The sequence below is a fragment of the Melampsora larici-populina genome, assembly GCF_000204055.1.
Source record: "Melampsora larici-populina 98AG31 unplaced genomic scaffold MELLAscaffold_59, whole genome shotgun sequence".
Lineage (NCBI taxonomy): Eukaryota > Fungi > Basidiomycota > Pucciniomycetes > Pucciniales > Melampsoraceae > Melampsora > Melampsora laricis-populina.
Window position 1 is genome coordinate 182,723 of NW_006768823.1, and position 16,046 is coordinate 198,768.

At 43.2% G+C, this 16,046-nt stretch overlaps 2 protein-coding genes across 2 annotated transcripts; both read left to right on the forward strand.

Moving 5' to 3' along the window:
• Positions 1-13,295: 13,295 nt before the first annotated feature.
• On the forward strand, positions 13,296-14,048 carry MELLADRAFT_28015 (uncharacterized protein; the record flags this gene model as incomplete). Its single annotated transcript, XM_007416282.1, has 2 exons — positions 13,296-13,455; positions 13,540-14,048. Coding segments are annotated over 2 exons (669 nt in total), but the record flags the coding sequence as incomplete, so codon positions are not given.
• A 1,142-nt stretch (positions 14,049-15,190) lies between these two features.
• Positions 15,191-15,870, forward strand: MELLADRAFT_111889 (uncharacterized protein; the record flags this gene model as incomplete). Its single annotated transcript, XM_007416283.1, has 4 exons — positions 15,191-15,281; positions 15,363-15,416; positions 15,535-15,615; positions 15,710-15,870. 4 exons carry the CDS (start codon positions 15,191-15,193, stop codon positions 15,868-15,870), a joined length of 387 nt encoding a protein of 128 aa, XP_007416345.1.
• Between the last annotated feature and the right edge of the window lie 176 nt (positions 15,871-16,046).

The following is a 16,046-nucleotide window of genomic DNA, read 5'->3' on the forward strand; positions in this document are numbered from 1 at the left end:
TAGAGGCAGCTCAATCCTCTGACACCTCTGGCCAACAACCACCACCTCCACCTCCATCCTCGGAGACCCCTCGAGAACCTCCCACACAACATGTGATGACTGCTACCACCCCTAAAGGACCAAAGGTCGCAGTTCCCGATAAATTCGATGGGACTAGGGGTGGTCCAGCCGAGATTTTCGCCAGCCAGGTGCAGCTTTACATGCTAGCCCAACCACACCTGTTCCCGGACGATAAGAGCAAGGTCATTTTCGCTCTGTCCTACCTGACTGGAGCCGCGAGTAGCTGGGCGCAACCACTCACTGCCGAATTATGCGACGCTGCCACCGCCCACCAAGTTACCTTTGATCGATTCGTCACGAATTTCAAAGCGATGTACTTCGATACGGAAAAAAAGTCCAAGGCCGAGCGTGCCATCAGAGCTCTATCTCAGAAGGGGTCAGTCGCCACGTACACCCATCAGTTTAATATCTACGCTAGTGCCACTGGATGGGAAGTACCAACCCTCATCAGTCAGTACGAGCAAGGACTCAAGAAGGAGATACGTGTTGCTATGGTGATGATGCAGGACGAATTTAAGTCATTAGAACAAGTCGCAAACCTCGCTATTAAAATCGACAGCAAGATTCACGGCGTATCTGATCAGACCTTTGCCACCGCCAACTCCGCGCCTGACCCGAATGCGATGGATATATCAGCCGCCTATGTGCGACTCTCTGCTGATGAACGAGCGAGGAGAATGAGAGGGGGTTTATGCTTTAGATGTAACGGTCACGGGCATATTTCGTCTGATTGTCCTGATAAGAAAGCGGGGAGACCTTGGAAGGGGAAGAGTAATTTTAAATCTAAGATAGCTGAGTTAGAAGTGAAGTTAGCAGCAATGAAGGCTAAAGATGAGGGTCAAGATGATAAACAAGAGGGAACGAGTAGGGGAGATACATCAAAAAATGGAGGAGCTCAGGATTGTTAGGTGTGCCTACCCTGAGCCACCGAGAAAGTGTTATGACAGTTGAAGTTGGATCTACTAGAATTATGCATTGCAATGAAAATGATCACCGTGTTTTCTTCAAAACTTCAGTATCCCTGTCCCACTTTCCTCGCGCCACACCACCCAAACTTTTTCATCCATTTTTCCTTATTGACTCTGGTGCCACTCACAACGTCCTGAGCGAGTCATTTGCATCCAGAGTAGGCCTCCTTGACCACGCCGACAAAACCACAAGAGTAGTGACTGGCTTCGACGGATCTGTCAGTCAGTCCTCCTACGAGATCAACCTGAACCTTGGCAACGACACAACTCCGACACCCTTTATCATTACGAAGATCAAAGACACCTACGACGGGATATTAGGTATCCCATGGATCAAGAAGAACCACACCCGCATTGATTGGACATCCGGATCGATACGACACGATGAAGACCACATAGCAACTGCGGACGCAGTTTCGTCATGTCCGACAACACCCTCCGCAGGCCATGGTATGGACCCCACGAGGGAAGCTAGGATCAGTGACGAGGGGATGTGTATTAAGACTGTAACATCCCCGCTATGTGAGTACCTTAATCCTTTAGACCCTGAATCGAAAGAAACAGCTGGAAAGCATTTCTTTACCACTATATCTCAGACGACGACAAGCACGACACCACCTGAAACCACAACACCAAACTGCGACACAAATGATGACCAATGCAACGACGACGACGCACATGCGACCACACCAGTGGTCTCGTCCGTTCCACAACTGAACCCCCTGGAACCCGACGAGGAGCCTGAGGGGCATACTAGGAAACGTGACGAGGGGGCCAGCACTTTTAAAAGTACTACAGAGCCCCCGCAATGTGAGTACGATACAGTCCACCCTGATCCATCCCGTGAAGCAGCTGGCCAGTTTGACTGCCTCCTGAATAGTGCCCCACCCGCCACCATCGACGCAGCGAAGACTTCATGGTCTACATCGGCAAGAATAGCGGCGGACTCAAAGATGAATGCCCCAGTCAAAACGGTCGAAGAGATGGTGCCAACCCGCTACCACCGCCACCTCCATATGTTTCAGAAGTCGAAAGCTCTCTGCCTACCACCGAGAAGGAAGTACGACTTCCGAGTAGACTTGATCCCAGGTGCTCAACCCCAGGCTAGCCGAATTATTCCACTCTCACCAGCTGAGAATGAAGTTCTTGATGAAATGATCCAAGAAGGCCTGGCAATTGGCACGATTCGAAGAACCACATCACCCTGGGCGGCGCCTGTCCTCTTCACGGGGAAGAAGGACGGGAAGCTAAGGCCTTGTTTTGACTACCGAAAGCTCAACGCTCTCACTGTCAAGAATAAGTATCCTCTGCCCTTGACCATGGACCTGGTAGATAGCTTACTTGATGCCGAGAAGTTTACCAAACTGGACTTGCGTAACGCATACGGCAACCTGAGAGTTGCTGAAGGCGACGAAGACAAGCTAGCATTTATATGCAAGCAGGGACAATTCGCACCTCTTACAATGCCATTTGGGCCTACCGGAGCGCCGGGATATTTCCAATATTTCATACAGGATATCCTCGTAGGCCGTATTGGAAGAGACACCGCTGCTTACCTGGACGACACAATGGTTTATACAAAGAAAGGTGTGGACCACGAGGGAATAGTGGATGGAGTTCTAGAAACATTGAGCAAACAGCAATTGTGGCTTAAGCCTGAGAAATGCGAATTTTCAAAGGACGAAGTCGAATACTTGGGACTGATTATTTCAAAAAACAAGATTAAAATGGATCCAGCTAAAGTCAAGGCAGTCAAAGAATGGCCAGCCCCTCGTAACACCCAAGAACTGCAGCGTTTCATCGGATTTGCCAACTTTTACCGAAGATTTATAGACCAGTTCTCAAAACAAACTCGCCCACTTCACGATCTGACAAGACTGAATAGACCCTACACGTGGAATGAAGCATGCGAAAAGGCTTTTGAGGACTTAAAGACAGCTTTTACTTCGGCGCCAATTCTCAAGATTGCGGACCCATACAAGCCATTTATCTTAGAATGTGACTGCTCGGATTTTGCGCTGGGCGCAATACTGTCCCAAAAATGCGAAACCGACGGCGAACTTCACCCCGTAGCTTACTTGTCACGATCCCTAGTCCAAGCCGAACGAAACTACGAGATTTTCGACAAAGAGCTTCTAGCGATAGTGGCCTCCTTTAAGGAGTGGCGTCACTACCTAGAAGGTAACCCCAACCGACTGGAAGTCATAGTGTACACGGATCACCGTAATCTCGAACACTTTATGACGACGAAGCAGTTGACGCGCCGACAGGCCAGGTGGGCCGAGACTCTTGGTTGTTTCGACTTCGTAATCAAGTTTAGGCCAGGCAGACAGTCCACGAAGCCCGACGCGCTATCACGACGCCCGGATCTGAAGTCTGACGATGACGACAAACTCAATTTCGGTCAAATACTCAAACCACAGAAAATCACACCGGACACATTCATGGAACTAGATGCTATAGAAGCCTTCTTTGACGACGAATCAATCCAGCTGGAGGACGCCGAACATTGGTTCGAAATTGACGTATTGGGAGTATCAGATGCAGAGGAGGAGACAAACGAGATATTGACTGACAACACATTGATTAGCATGATCAGGGAGAGTAATAACGAAGACAACCGTATCACAGAACTTATGAATGCCTGCCAAAATCCTATATCGTCAAAAGTCAAGAAAGCTTTACAACATTATACGGTAAACGATGGAATTCTGTACAACCAAGGTAAAATTGAAGTGCCCAATGTCGAAAAAATCAAGTACGAAATAGTCCGCAGCCGTCACGACACATTATTAGCGGGACATGCTGGAAGAGCTAAGACACTCGCGCTGGTCCGCCGTAGCTTTATATGGCCGTCACAAAGAGCATATGTGAACAGATACGTAAGTGGGTGTGATTCATGTCTCAAAGTTAAGACAAGCACGCAGAAACCTTTAGGCACATTGGAACCATTGGCAATACCATCGGGACCCTGGACAGACATCTCATACGACTTAATCACTAAACTCCCGGTCTCAAACAACTGCGACAGTATCCTAACAGTTGTGGACAGATTAACAAAAATGGCGCATTTCATCCCTTGCAGGGAAAGCATGAGCGCGGAGGATCTGGCCGACCTGATGATCAAATACGTCTGGAAACTCCATGGGACACCTAAGTCTATTATTTCTGATAGAGGTAGTATTTTCATATCCCAAATCACAAAAGCACTAGATGCTCGATTAGGAATCAAACTACACCCCTCCACTGCTTTTCACCCCCGCACTGATGGTCAATCCGAGATAGTGAATAAAGTAGTCGAGCTGTATATCAGGCATTTCACGAATTACCGTCAAGATAATTGGGAGTCGTTATTACCTATGGCCGAATTCACGTATAACAACAACGACCACGAGTCGACAGGCGTTTCACCATTTAAGGCGAACTACGGATTCGACCCAATGTTTAACAAGGTCCCATCCCCGGAGCAATGTATTGCAGTAGTAGAAGATAGGTTGAATAAAATCGAGGAGGTACAACTGGAGCTAACTCATTTTCTACAATTAACGCAGGAGAGAATGAAGCAGCAATTCGACAAATAAGTAGAGAAGACACCACACTGGAAAGTGGGCGAGCAAGTATGGTTGAACGGAAAAAACATTTCGACCACAAGGCCCAGCCCGAAATTGGAACATAAGTGGCTAGGTCCTTTTGACATTAAAAAAAGAATATCTAATTCTACTTACGAATTGAACCTCCCACTGTCAATGAAAGGAATTCATCCAGTTTTCCATGTTTCTATCCTTAGGAAGCATCAAACAGATACCATTGATAACAGACTGCAACCACCACCAACCCCTATCGAATTAGAAGGTCAAACAGAATGGGAAGTTGACTCAATTCTAGATTGTCGAAAAAGAAGAAATCAACTTCAATACCTTATAAGCTGGAAAGGGTTTGACGCAAGCCATAATTCATGGGAACCGGAGAATAATTTAAAAAACTGTAAGGATTTACTTCAAGAATTCAAAATTAGATTCCCAGATGCTTTAAGCAAGTACAAAAGAAGAAGGAGAAGATGAGAGAGGGCATAGCTTTTTCCCAAGTGGTTTTTTAACGCTGCCCGGGGAGGATTGCAGAACTTGCAAGAGGGAGTTTGGGCAATAAAGGGGGGATAATGTTATGAACACATATCATGTCACGTACACGAAAGCTATTACACACATGTCATGTTGTATAGATTGGTCTATTTATCCGCACTCCACGTTGTACTGTTTTCTCTTCCCTTATCCGACAATCTCAATAACCCAGTTGGACTACCAGGAACTCATCTTCACTCCGTGCTCCAAACCCCGGCAGGACAGCCGTAACACACACACTCACTCTGTCGGATTTATGGCCCCGTGGGGGAGTACCTACTCCCCGTCGGAACATACATGTGAGTACTGTATCATGTAGTACTCACATGTTTGGGTCATATTGAGCCCTGGTACTCAAGGGCACCTCCACCTCTGCGCCCCCTACTCACAAATCGATCCAACCCATGCGCACCTTGTTTGGATGAGTACACTCATCCAAACAAGTGGATATCCAATCATCGATATCGCCTCATTCATCCATCACGCCATCGATATCATTCCAGTTCAGCGATTCCCCTTCGTCAAATCCGGCCACCCATTACTGGCCTCTCGTTCATAACTTCAGCCTCCTCACATAACTTTTCACTATCTTTGATTTAACTAGACGTCTTGACAAGCCCAATCGAACTGTCGCTTTGGACTTTATACCGCCCTGGATATAGATTCGTATCATCTCCTTCGTGGGTCCGTGATTGTACTAGCCTCATGGCTCACGACTCATTAGGTAGCCACATTGTAATGTGGCTACCAGCGCTGGCGTGGGTTAACTTCGATATGAAAGAACTTGAGGACCTCGAATGGATTTCGGACGCTCGGTGAGTTGTTCTTCCTACCAATGACTTGTTTCTTCTTGCACACTCCTGGTTCAAGTACCTTTCTCAAATATTTTTCTTCTATCTTTTGTTTCTTTCCGGTCAATCCTATCTCTTCAGCCCGTTCCAATATTTCAAAAGCAACATGCCTAAAGCTCCACCTAAACCCAATCCGTCCCAATCTCCTTACAGCCGTTGCGTTACGACGGCCGCTATGTCACAGTCCACTCGTGTTATCTCTGCGTCATCAAATCGAGTTACTTCGACTGGCCGTCCAGCCAGCGGGTCTGGAGTGTTCTCACAAGGTTCTCGCATCGCGAATAACGACGACGACGATGATGGCGATGGCCACGTTTTGAGTGCTGGAAAACATCGATCCAATGTTTACCTTTATTACAATGTAAGTAGTTAATCCAGCTGTTCAGCCGGTGATGTGATAATGCTTACTAATAATCATTCTCACGTTTAAGGACCCAAAGCCTTCGCCTGACGTCGGCGACGGCGATGACTCGAAATGGTATTCTTGCCTCCATTGCCCGTAAGTCTTTTATTTCTCTCAACTAATGCCAATCTTCGCTGCTGACTTCTCTTTCTCCCAGAACGGATGTCCAGATTACCGGGCGTCCTAACTCAGGTCTACACAAGCATCGCCGCAAGTGCCCTGGTCTTCCTGACGCCTGGATGCACCAACTCCCTGGCAGTATCCCACCAAACAAGGACCCGCTTGTTGCTGCCGAGCGATACAAGCAGCTTCGGACCCTGCTTGTCGGAGCTGTGATCAGCAAGAATCTGCTGTTTACCATTTTCGAGGGCGACTTGATGCAGTCGGCTTTGCGTGCAATCTGCCCCGGTTTTAGATTTCCCGGTCGTATGTTGATCAAAGCCGATTCCGAGGCTCTCTTCTTGGACTTGGAGAAGAAACTGATTGCGGAAATCGCTCGAGTGCCTGGTTTGATCTCAACGGCCACCAACTGCTGGACTTTGGCGGATTTTTCACACACGTACATGGCCATCAATGGTTTCTTTTTCAATTCGCAGGGACTGTTCTGTCGTTGACTTCTCGCTTTCAAGGTATGTATGTGTACAGTCTTATGTGTTATGTTTCTAACTAACATAAACATTCCTTCTTCCTTCTCAGACTCTTGTCGGGAAACATACCGGGGAAAACCTCGCCCAGGTCTATTGGACCGCTCTTGAACACTTAGGGGCACTACGTAATCACTTCTCGGTTACTGGGGACAACGCGTCGTCCAACCGGGCCATGGTCCGCATTTTGGGAGACCGATACAGACATCTCGGTATCCATTGGCCATTCGAATCCCGGTTCCATGGTTGTATGTGTCATGTGATCAACCTGGTCGCCAAGGATTTTCTTGAGGGAATGGGCAAGTTAACGGATGCGGATATAGAGGCTTATGAGACTGCGGGAATGGCAGAGACACGAGCCTCATTTGAGCCTGATGAACTCCCTGCGACTGATGACAATTCTAGCCCAGACGACCTTCCCAGCGGAACTCAAGGAGCTACGTCTTCCTTGGACCCATCATCCATGGATGCGACTCCGGACGGCTTCGAAAACTACGATTTAACTGAAGAGCCCATCACTGATACCGTCGGAGACGGTATTGCCTCTGCTTCAGCCGGTACTCAAAAGAAGAAAACAATGGTGGTCAGTCAAATCCGAGCTTTGGACACGCACATCAGAAAGAGTCCCTTAGAACTGGAGTGCTACATCACTATCCGAGATAGCGTCCAAGACCCTGCGCTACTTCCTCTTAGCTGCCCTACGACACGATGGAACTACTTCTATTATGTGGTAAGACTCCTCTAATAGAAGTAAAAGATAGTGAACCCAAGAACTGATCCGATGTTTCCTTTCATCCAACATGTAGGTTCAACGGACCCTAGCCCTGAAAAAGTCCCTTCAACTTTACACCACATCAGATCCTAAACGAGCAAAATTAACAATCTCACAATTGGACTGGGCACTTATCGAGTATATGCGACCGGTCCTCGACATGTTTGAGTCCGCGACCCAACTGTTCCAATCAAACGAACCTACCAAGCAGTGGGTCCTCCCGACCATGTGGGCTCTTCAAAAGGTGTTGAGGAAGCACCAAAACGTTACGGGAGCTTGGGGTCGCGCTTGCAAACATGCGGAAGACAAGTTGGTTAAGTACATGGTTCGCGAGGAATCTAATGCACAGACCTTGATTGCTACCATCCTTGACCCCTAAAATCAAGATACCGTCTTTCGTGAGCGTGAAGATGTTGAAGCGCAGGCCAAGAAGTGTCTTCGTGACGAATACGACCTCTGGAAACCCGAAACGGCTCGTGACAAAGGGCCACCACCTCGAGCTGACCGCCGCCCTGTAGCCAGCAAACTTCAAGCTATTTACTCGTTGTTGGGCAACAACGCCCCTACCCCAATAAACGATGCCAGCCACGAACATGATGAAGTATATCGTTACTGTTCCGGGAAGGAGCCGCTCCTGCCAGACAAGACTCTGGGACAATACTGGACTGTAAGTGATCATTTCATGATTGTCCTGTCAAACCTCGCGTGCCCTTGATGACATCAGTATATGTTTCAGCGTATGGCCAAGCCTGGCGGTCTTCCAACTTTGTCCGAAATTGCCCTACAACACCTCACCATTCCCGCATCTGGTGCCTCGGTTGAGCGAGTTTTCTCGATCTTGGGAAATATCGCCGTTCCCTCCAGAGGCCGTCTTCACACCAACATCATATGTCACCTTGTCCTAATACGCCACTGGCTCACAAATGACGCTGCCTCAATGGATTTGGAGGAGTAACTGTTGTGGCATTTAATTCTTATGTTTCATTTCACGTGACCAAATGTTCACCAGTACAAACAGACATGACACCAATTCTAAAATTGTTTTAGAATAACTTTCAAAATTTTGCTACATACATATGTGATTGATGAGAGATAAATGAAATGTTACCCGTTTTGTGTCCTACAATCACCACTAGTTTGAAGTTGTTCTGTTGGGGGTTGTTTGGGTTTCTGATGTCTACGCCAAGAATAATATCCGATAGGCTTGGTAGTATTGTATAGTGTGATGATTCAAATAGTTTTGAGATATATATAACAACTCTAGGCCTTTCTTCCCATGAAGTTGGGTTGTAGTCGTATGCTGTTACTCTATGCCAAGCTTTGTGTGACGGGAAGGATAGGTTGAGTGGGTTAAACCACGGTTCTTGAAGTGTGAGGACTGTGTATTGAGTTTTGGTGAGGGCTTCTAAGGTGGTTGCTTGCGATTTCTGGCAGTTGAAGTGAAAGATGGAAAAGTTGCTGAAGGTAGTTGGGAGGTCTGATGTATTGTCGCTTTCCGAATGGGTGTCGTCGGTGAGGTCTAAATTTGGTATATGATTTGGGGGACTGTTGGGTATTTCTTGAGGACTATTATTACTCATGGTCTTTGTGTTGGAGGAGGGTGATTTGGAACTTCGTGTTTCTAAGTGGGCAGGTCAGGCTTTTAGGGGAGTGGGCGTATTGAGGTAAAAATCTATCGACTTTCTCTTTGGTTTTTTGACTGTCATAGTTTACACACCTGGCACATACTTGGCTAGAATCGTTGTTTGCACAATCTCTCGTGTTGTGGGGGTCTGCACATTTAGCACAGTGTGCTATAGCATTGCATGTGGCACGGGTATGGTGAATATCTAGACAATTAAAGCACTGAGTGGGGCCTTGAACATAGTTTCTACTTCTGATGCGGGTGCAGTCCACAAATAAACCTCCTCTTTCAATCATGTGAGCTAGTTCTTTGTCCAATAGATTAACGATAATTGTGCTGTGTTTCTTCTTGATGTTGTTGGGGTTGGTGAGCCATCTGATTGAGTGGATAGTCTCCCGTGGAATGTCGTTTTGTTGGCTTAGTCGATCTGGGAAGCTAGCTTCTTCCACGTCAATGTCGGCCGGTACGGAGTTGAATAGCACTGGGTATCTTGTTTGATTCGTTTCGAAGTCCTTGTGGGCGATTTTGGTCCATTGATGTTTGTTGGCCAGTAGCCACGATTTAATGTTGCGATTTGCTACGTTCATGAGTACGTCTCCTGATTTGAGAATAGCTGCTCCGAGAATCTTAACCGGTTGATCATCGATCTTGGCGTTGATTGAGAGGAGGGCTGCGTTGACGTGTTGTACAATTTCCGTGTTGGTCATGTCTTTAAAAGGTGTCTTGTCATGGGCCTTGTGAATAATCAGTGTCGCCACTTTGAATTTGTTTATTTCGGCGTTTCTAGGTGGTTGTTTGGGTGTTGCTTGCGTCTGTTGACCAATCCGTGGGTTTGGGTTACTCCACGCTTGGGGTTTCGCTGGTAGGGGGTGTTTAGTCGTTGCTTGTACCGGTAAGATCGATGATGTGATTTTGCTGAGTTCGGCTTTGAGCATCTTGTTTTCTTCACGGAGTTGATTGATGTTCTCCATGCACATGGTCATCATCTTGATGAAACTCTGGACTAAAGTATTGTTCGAGATCGTTTTATTTGACGACATAGCAGTCAGGATGTCGGCCATGGTTTCCGATTCCGTATTTCCACAATTTTGGTTCGGATTTTTGGGGGGAGGGGGGGATTGTCGGCATTGGTGCCGGGGGGGGGCGTTTCGAGGGCATTTGGAGGGGGGGTTGCTTGGTTCCGATGAGGTTTGATGATGATGTTTTTTGTCTGTGGTTGATTGAATGATTCTCCGACAACGTGATTTTGGGTGGATTCCCCCCGACATGTTTCATTATCCATATCAATGCCCTACACCTACCGGCCGCTGAGCGAGAAGAAATTTCCATTTAATAACGTCGTGTTTTCATAATTTTTGTTTTTGTTTTTGAAACTCATCATGCCAACATCATGTCCTCGCGCACCGTCAAAGACGGAGTGAAGTACTTAAGACCAGCTATCACTGTCTGGAGGTGCTCTGGGAGGTCTGGTTCGGCATCTTGAACGATTGCTGCATCAAATATTCATGAAAGAATGTCAAGAAAATGACAACTACAAGGGAGCTCATGGTCACCTGGAAGACCGCAATCGGGGGAAGCACGCGGTTGAAGTTGAACTTGGTGGGGCTTTCGTTAAGCCCAGCGCGTTCAACTTCTAGAGCGCGGACGCGGCCGCGCGAAGACCTAGCGCATATAGCCCCAAATGGATGAAATGACCAAAGAGAATTGGAGACCCGAGGTGGCGGACCTTATCCAAGGTTTTCACTGATGTGGATTGATAACTTTCTCTCTTCTGTTTCTCTCTCACCCTATCGCCTTGGACATGATATATAGGCCTTCATCGACTGTTTACCACCAGCCAATCAGAACTTGAGGAAGACTTGGGTCGTTCGTCCAACCGATAACTCATACTCCATGATCTATACGGATTAAATCAAGAACTTGAGTTCGTTATCGAAACAGTCTGTTCACCAAAACTTTTTGATATTTTAAGTTTCAAAGTGTTTTCGAATTCCTCAGTCATCCCTGAGAAGAAATTTTCAGTTTTTTATACATCAAATGGAGAATCAACCCATCAATATTGATCATCATCACACCAATATGGAAAAGTATCGCATCCGTATGGAATAACATGTTGATGAAGATTTAGCAACCCTCTTGAGGACGTATGACGAAAACGGAGGTAGCTCAACATATTCATTGCAATGCGAACCTTACGTGATCAATTTGCAACATGGGTTACGTATACTCATCCAGATTTTCATCCAAGTTTCCCTGCTTTTGCAAATGATGCTGCAGAAACAGATAGAGAATCAGGAAGATCTTATGAACCAGTTGGAGTTCAACTTATCCTCATATATATCATAGGCATCCTGCGGAGGTTAATGTCACTGGGCAATCTCTCATTCAGAACCGACCTCCAATTATCCCGCAACCATCAGAAACCCACACTCAAGCTATGCTGAATGTGGAAACATAACATTTGAGACGATCTTTTTCAAACGACGTAGAGATTGAGAATAAAAAATAAAAAAAGAGTAAGTCAAAGCATAAAAATTAAAGGAGGTCAAGAAGAAACAGATCAGATTCAGAAGATTCGTCATCAGATTCAAGTTCTTCAGACGATAATGATATTTATTCAGTTGATAGATATCAGGTTGAAAGAGGTAGAGAATTATTAAAGGAGGCAAATGAGTTCATAAAAACAGTAGGACAATATTATAACAGACCCGGAATCTCACATGCGACAGAAAAGTTCAAATGATGCAGAGATATACCAATATATATCTTCCACAACTTCTTGTTCCTGATTTATAACGATACAATTGTATTGATTTGGAACGAGTAAATGCGTGTTCAGTTGGACCTATCGAATAAAATGAGATCTTCAAGAGAGCGATCAAGACCATTTCAAGATTCGTGTTTTTAGAAAAGCACTATCGCTGGTCTTTCCTTGCGCAAAAGATTTGTTTAAAAATTATTGTAGACATATCAAAGATACGGTGATTAACTTCTTAAAACAAGTGAGTCATAGATTTTGAAAACAAACTCTTTTTCCACAGTCTATACCAATCTCAATCCTATTTATCACAACGTCCAAGCGAATTTGATAAATAACACCCTCAATCAATTAAGAAAAGACGTACAGATTTTTTTATATTGTGGGTTTTACATACTTCAGATTCCCTGGTCTGATATTGTGACGGTAACAAACTGATGGATGGTGGTCCAGTGAAGCTTATGATGGTTTGTCTCTATGAAGTATCTTGATGTTACCAAACGAATCCCTATTTCAAAAGTCTGACCACAGGAGAAAGTAATCGTACTCTTGCCTATTATGGAAAGAATTCGTGAGTGAAGAAGAATTTGAAATGCATTTCTACTTTTTCATTCAAATAAAATGTTCTTATGCTGAATAGCTCTCTCTCTCGTTTTACATTTCTTGAATGAACGATAATCGGATCCGAATTCATTTATCCCATCACCTGACATTTCTTCTCAACTCTTCAAATGCGTCAAAAAAAGCTCTTTGGGTTTTGAGAAGCTTTTGATACGATGATTTTATTTTACTTTTCTCTGATGATGAGACTTTGAATAGTTCAAGTCCAAGAAGAGAACTTTTGAACCGAAACATATATATAAGAAATGAACAATCTGGTTGAACGGTTGAACAGAAATTATCAATCTGATAACAAACCAAGCTCACCACTCCAACACATCCACACACACACAAAAAAACACTAACCACCTTCGAATCTCAATTACTTTCAAGCCAAACTCATCACCAAATCTCACATCCAATACACCTACCTTTTTTTCAAAATGTCAGTCAAAATTTCTAAACCAACTTCTACTCAACCTTATTCTTCGGATAGATCATTATACGTTGGAAACTTAACCGATGATGTGAATGTTCAAGATTTACTTAACATCTTCAGCCAAGCTTCTCCAGTGATCAATGCAAGAGTTTGTATCGATAGAATCACTCAAAAACCTCGTGGTTATGGATACGTTTCTTATGCAACTCCAGAAGAGGGTAAGTGAAAGTTCTGATAAAAGTCTTGAAACGAAGATGAATTGAATCACTAATTCTGGTTTCTTTTGTCTTTGTTTTTTTTAGCTGATCTCGCTTTAAGAGAATTTAATCATATCAACCTCAAAGGTAAACCTATCAGAGTGATGAGATCATACTCAGGTAAACCAAAAGAATTTCCATCAGAAGCTAATTTATTCATCAAGAACTTACCTAAATCATTCACACCTATCAATTTACATGATAGTTTCGAAAGATTTGGTAAGATCTTATCTTCCAAGATTTCATTTGATCAATTAGGTAATTCAAAAGGATATGGATACATTCAATTCGAAAACCCAAAAGATTCAAACGAAGCGATCCTTAATTCAAACGATTTCCAATTTGATATAAAAGATGAAGAAGAATCTAAGAACATGAAGAAATTAAAAGTTACCAGTTATGTGAAACCAGAAGATAGAAAACCAAAGTTTACAAATGTGTTTTTTAGAAACTTACCATTAGATTTCACAGAAGAATCTTTCTCGAAATACGCCAGTGAATTCGGTAAGATTACTTCATTAATCTTGAATCCGATTAACAAATCAAAAGCTAAGACTAGAACTGGAAATGTAAACTATGAAGATTGGAATGTAGCAAGTAAATTAGTAGAAGAAAGTAAATCAAAAGGACCAGGTGAGATCATTGCCTTACGTTCGATCAAGCGATCTACTCTAAAAGCAAGTTTAACTCCCAAGAAACCATCCAAGGAATCCAAAGAAAACCCACAAACCAAACCTAAACATAAACCATTATATTCCAAAACGACCATCAAAGTTAGTTTTGTTCCAATTCATTTTTCAGAAACTCATTTGATTGAAAGTTTTTCAAAATATGGTAAAGTTTTATCTTCTAAAATTATTGAAGATAAAAATCCATCTTCTGATGATCGATTTGGATTTGTTACATTTGAAAATCATGAATCGGCATCTGAAGCTATTAAATCTTCAATTTTACAACAAGATGTTTGGAATGTTAGACCTGCTATTAATAATCAACGTCGAAAATTCAAAAAAGTTGATCAAATCCCTAATCCTACTGAAAAATCAACTTGATGGTTCATTAGTATTTGATCATACGCGCAATTCAATTTGGTAAGTTTTTCTTTTCTTTTTTTCTTTTCAATTGGTTTGTAGATAAATTCATCAAGTTTACAACATTGTAAGACTTTGAAGTCGATTGTTTGTTATTTTCATTTTTGTGTCTAAAGTTGGTCTATATACAATGGTAGACCAAAGTTTGTTCTTCGGTGATGTTTTTTTGGATATCAATTCAGGAGTGCTCCACTTTTTAGTAAATCAATATCATCAGTCCTTATTGCATTCAGCGTTGAAAAGATCCAATGAAGGAACCCTTTTGATATATTTATTTCATTTTAGTCAGAGGAAATTGAATGCCATGATGATGATGAAATGAATAAGAACCATGCGGGAATTCGATGAAGATCTCTATCATTGTTTTGGTATGAAAGTGCTGATGAATTGCAGTGAGAAAGTGTTTTGAAGAATCCCAAACCTTTCACTTGTAAAGCTGTATGGGAGTATCGTAAATGTCAAGGATTGGTGTAATGCCCTGCAGTCTCTGAGAGTTGCCATCCAATCGAATTCAAGAAAAGTTTAAGAACACTTCTAGCTAACGAACCAAGAACCAAGAACCAAGAACCAAGAACTAAACATTCATTCTAAAATACAAATCGACAATGACTTCAAATCCTCAAACTACGACTTCTTCATCTTCTAATTCAAAACCAGCATTCAACTTTACAGATTGTTCAAAATATTTAACTTCACGTCAGTACACTTCTATTCGATTAACCCTTCCATCATACAAATTCAAAAGTTTAGTCATTTATTTTATTTTATTTCATTTAGGTCATACTGCTACAATCGAAGGTTTACAAAATGCTACAAATGGTACAATACCAGGTAAATTGAAAGAAATCTAATACCTTCATCTCCTTTTTCCCTTATAAAACACAACCAACATATACGATTCGAATTTCTTAATATTAATGAGAATGATTTTTATTTTCCAATCAATCAGTTTCAGAAAGAGTTGAAGTTTATAAACCACCAGGTTCATCCAACTTACCAAACATTGCAGGATCTTGGGGATCAGGAAAACGTAAATCCGATTTCTCTCTCAATGTATCATTCTTTAAACTCACTCAGACTTGATTTATTTATTTGGTTGGTTGGGTTTCCTGATGAATCTTTAGCTACTTCAATGTCAAACGGTCAAGATTTCATAACCACTCTTTGGAATAAATTCGAACATTCTCCTCTTTATCAATCACATCTTTCTTCTTTATCTAATCCTAATTCGAATCATCCTAATCCTAGTTCAAATCCATCACAAGTTCCAGCAACAAAATCATAAGCGTCATCCATCCCATCTCATGGTTTTAATTGGTTTTAATCACAGTAATGATGATGATGATGTGGATAATGTTTTCAATCTTAACTTATTTCAAAACCTTGTTCAGAACTCTCATTTCTTGTTCTTTAGATCATTCATCTCTTTCTAAAAAAAATCAAATTCTTTCTTTGTGCCAG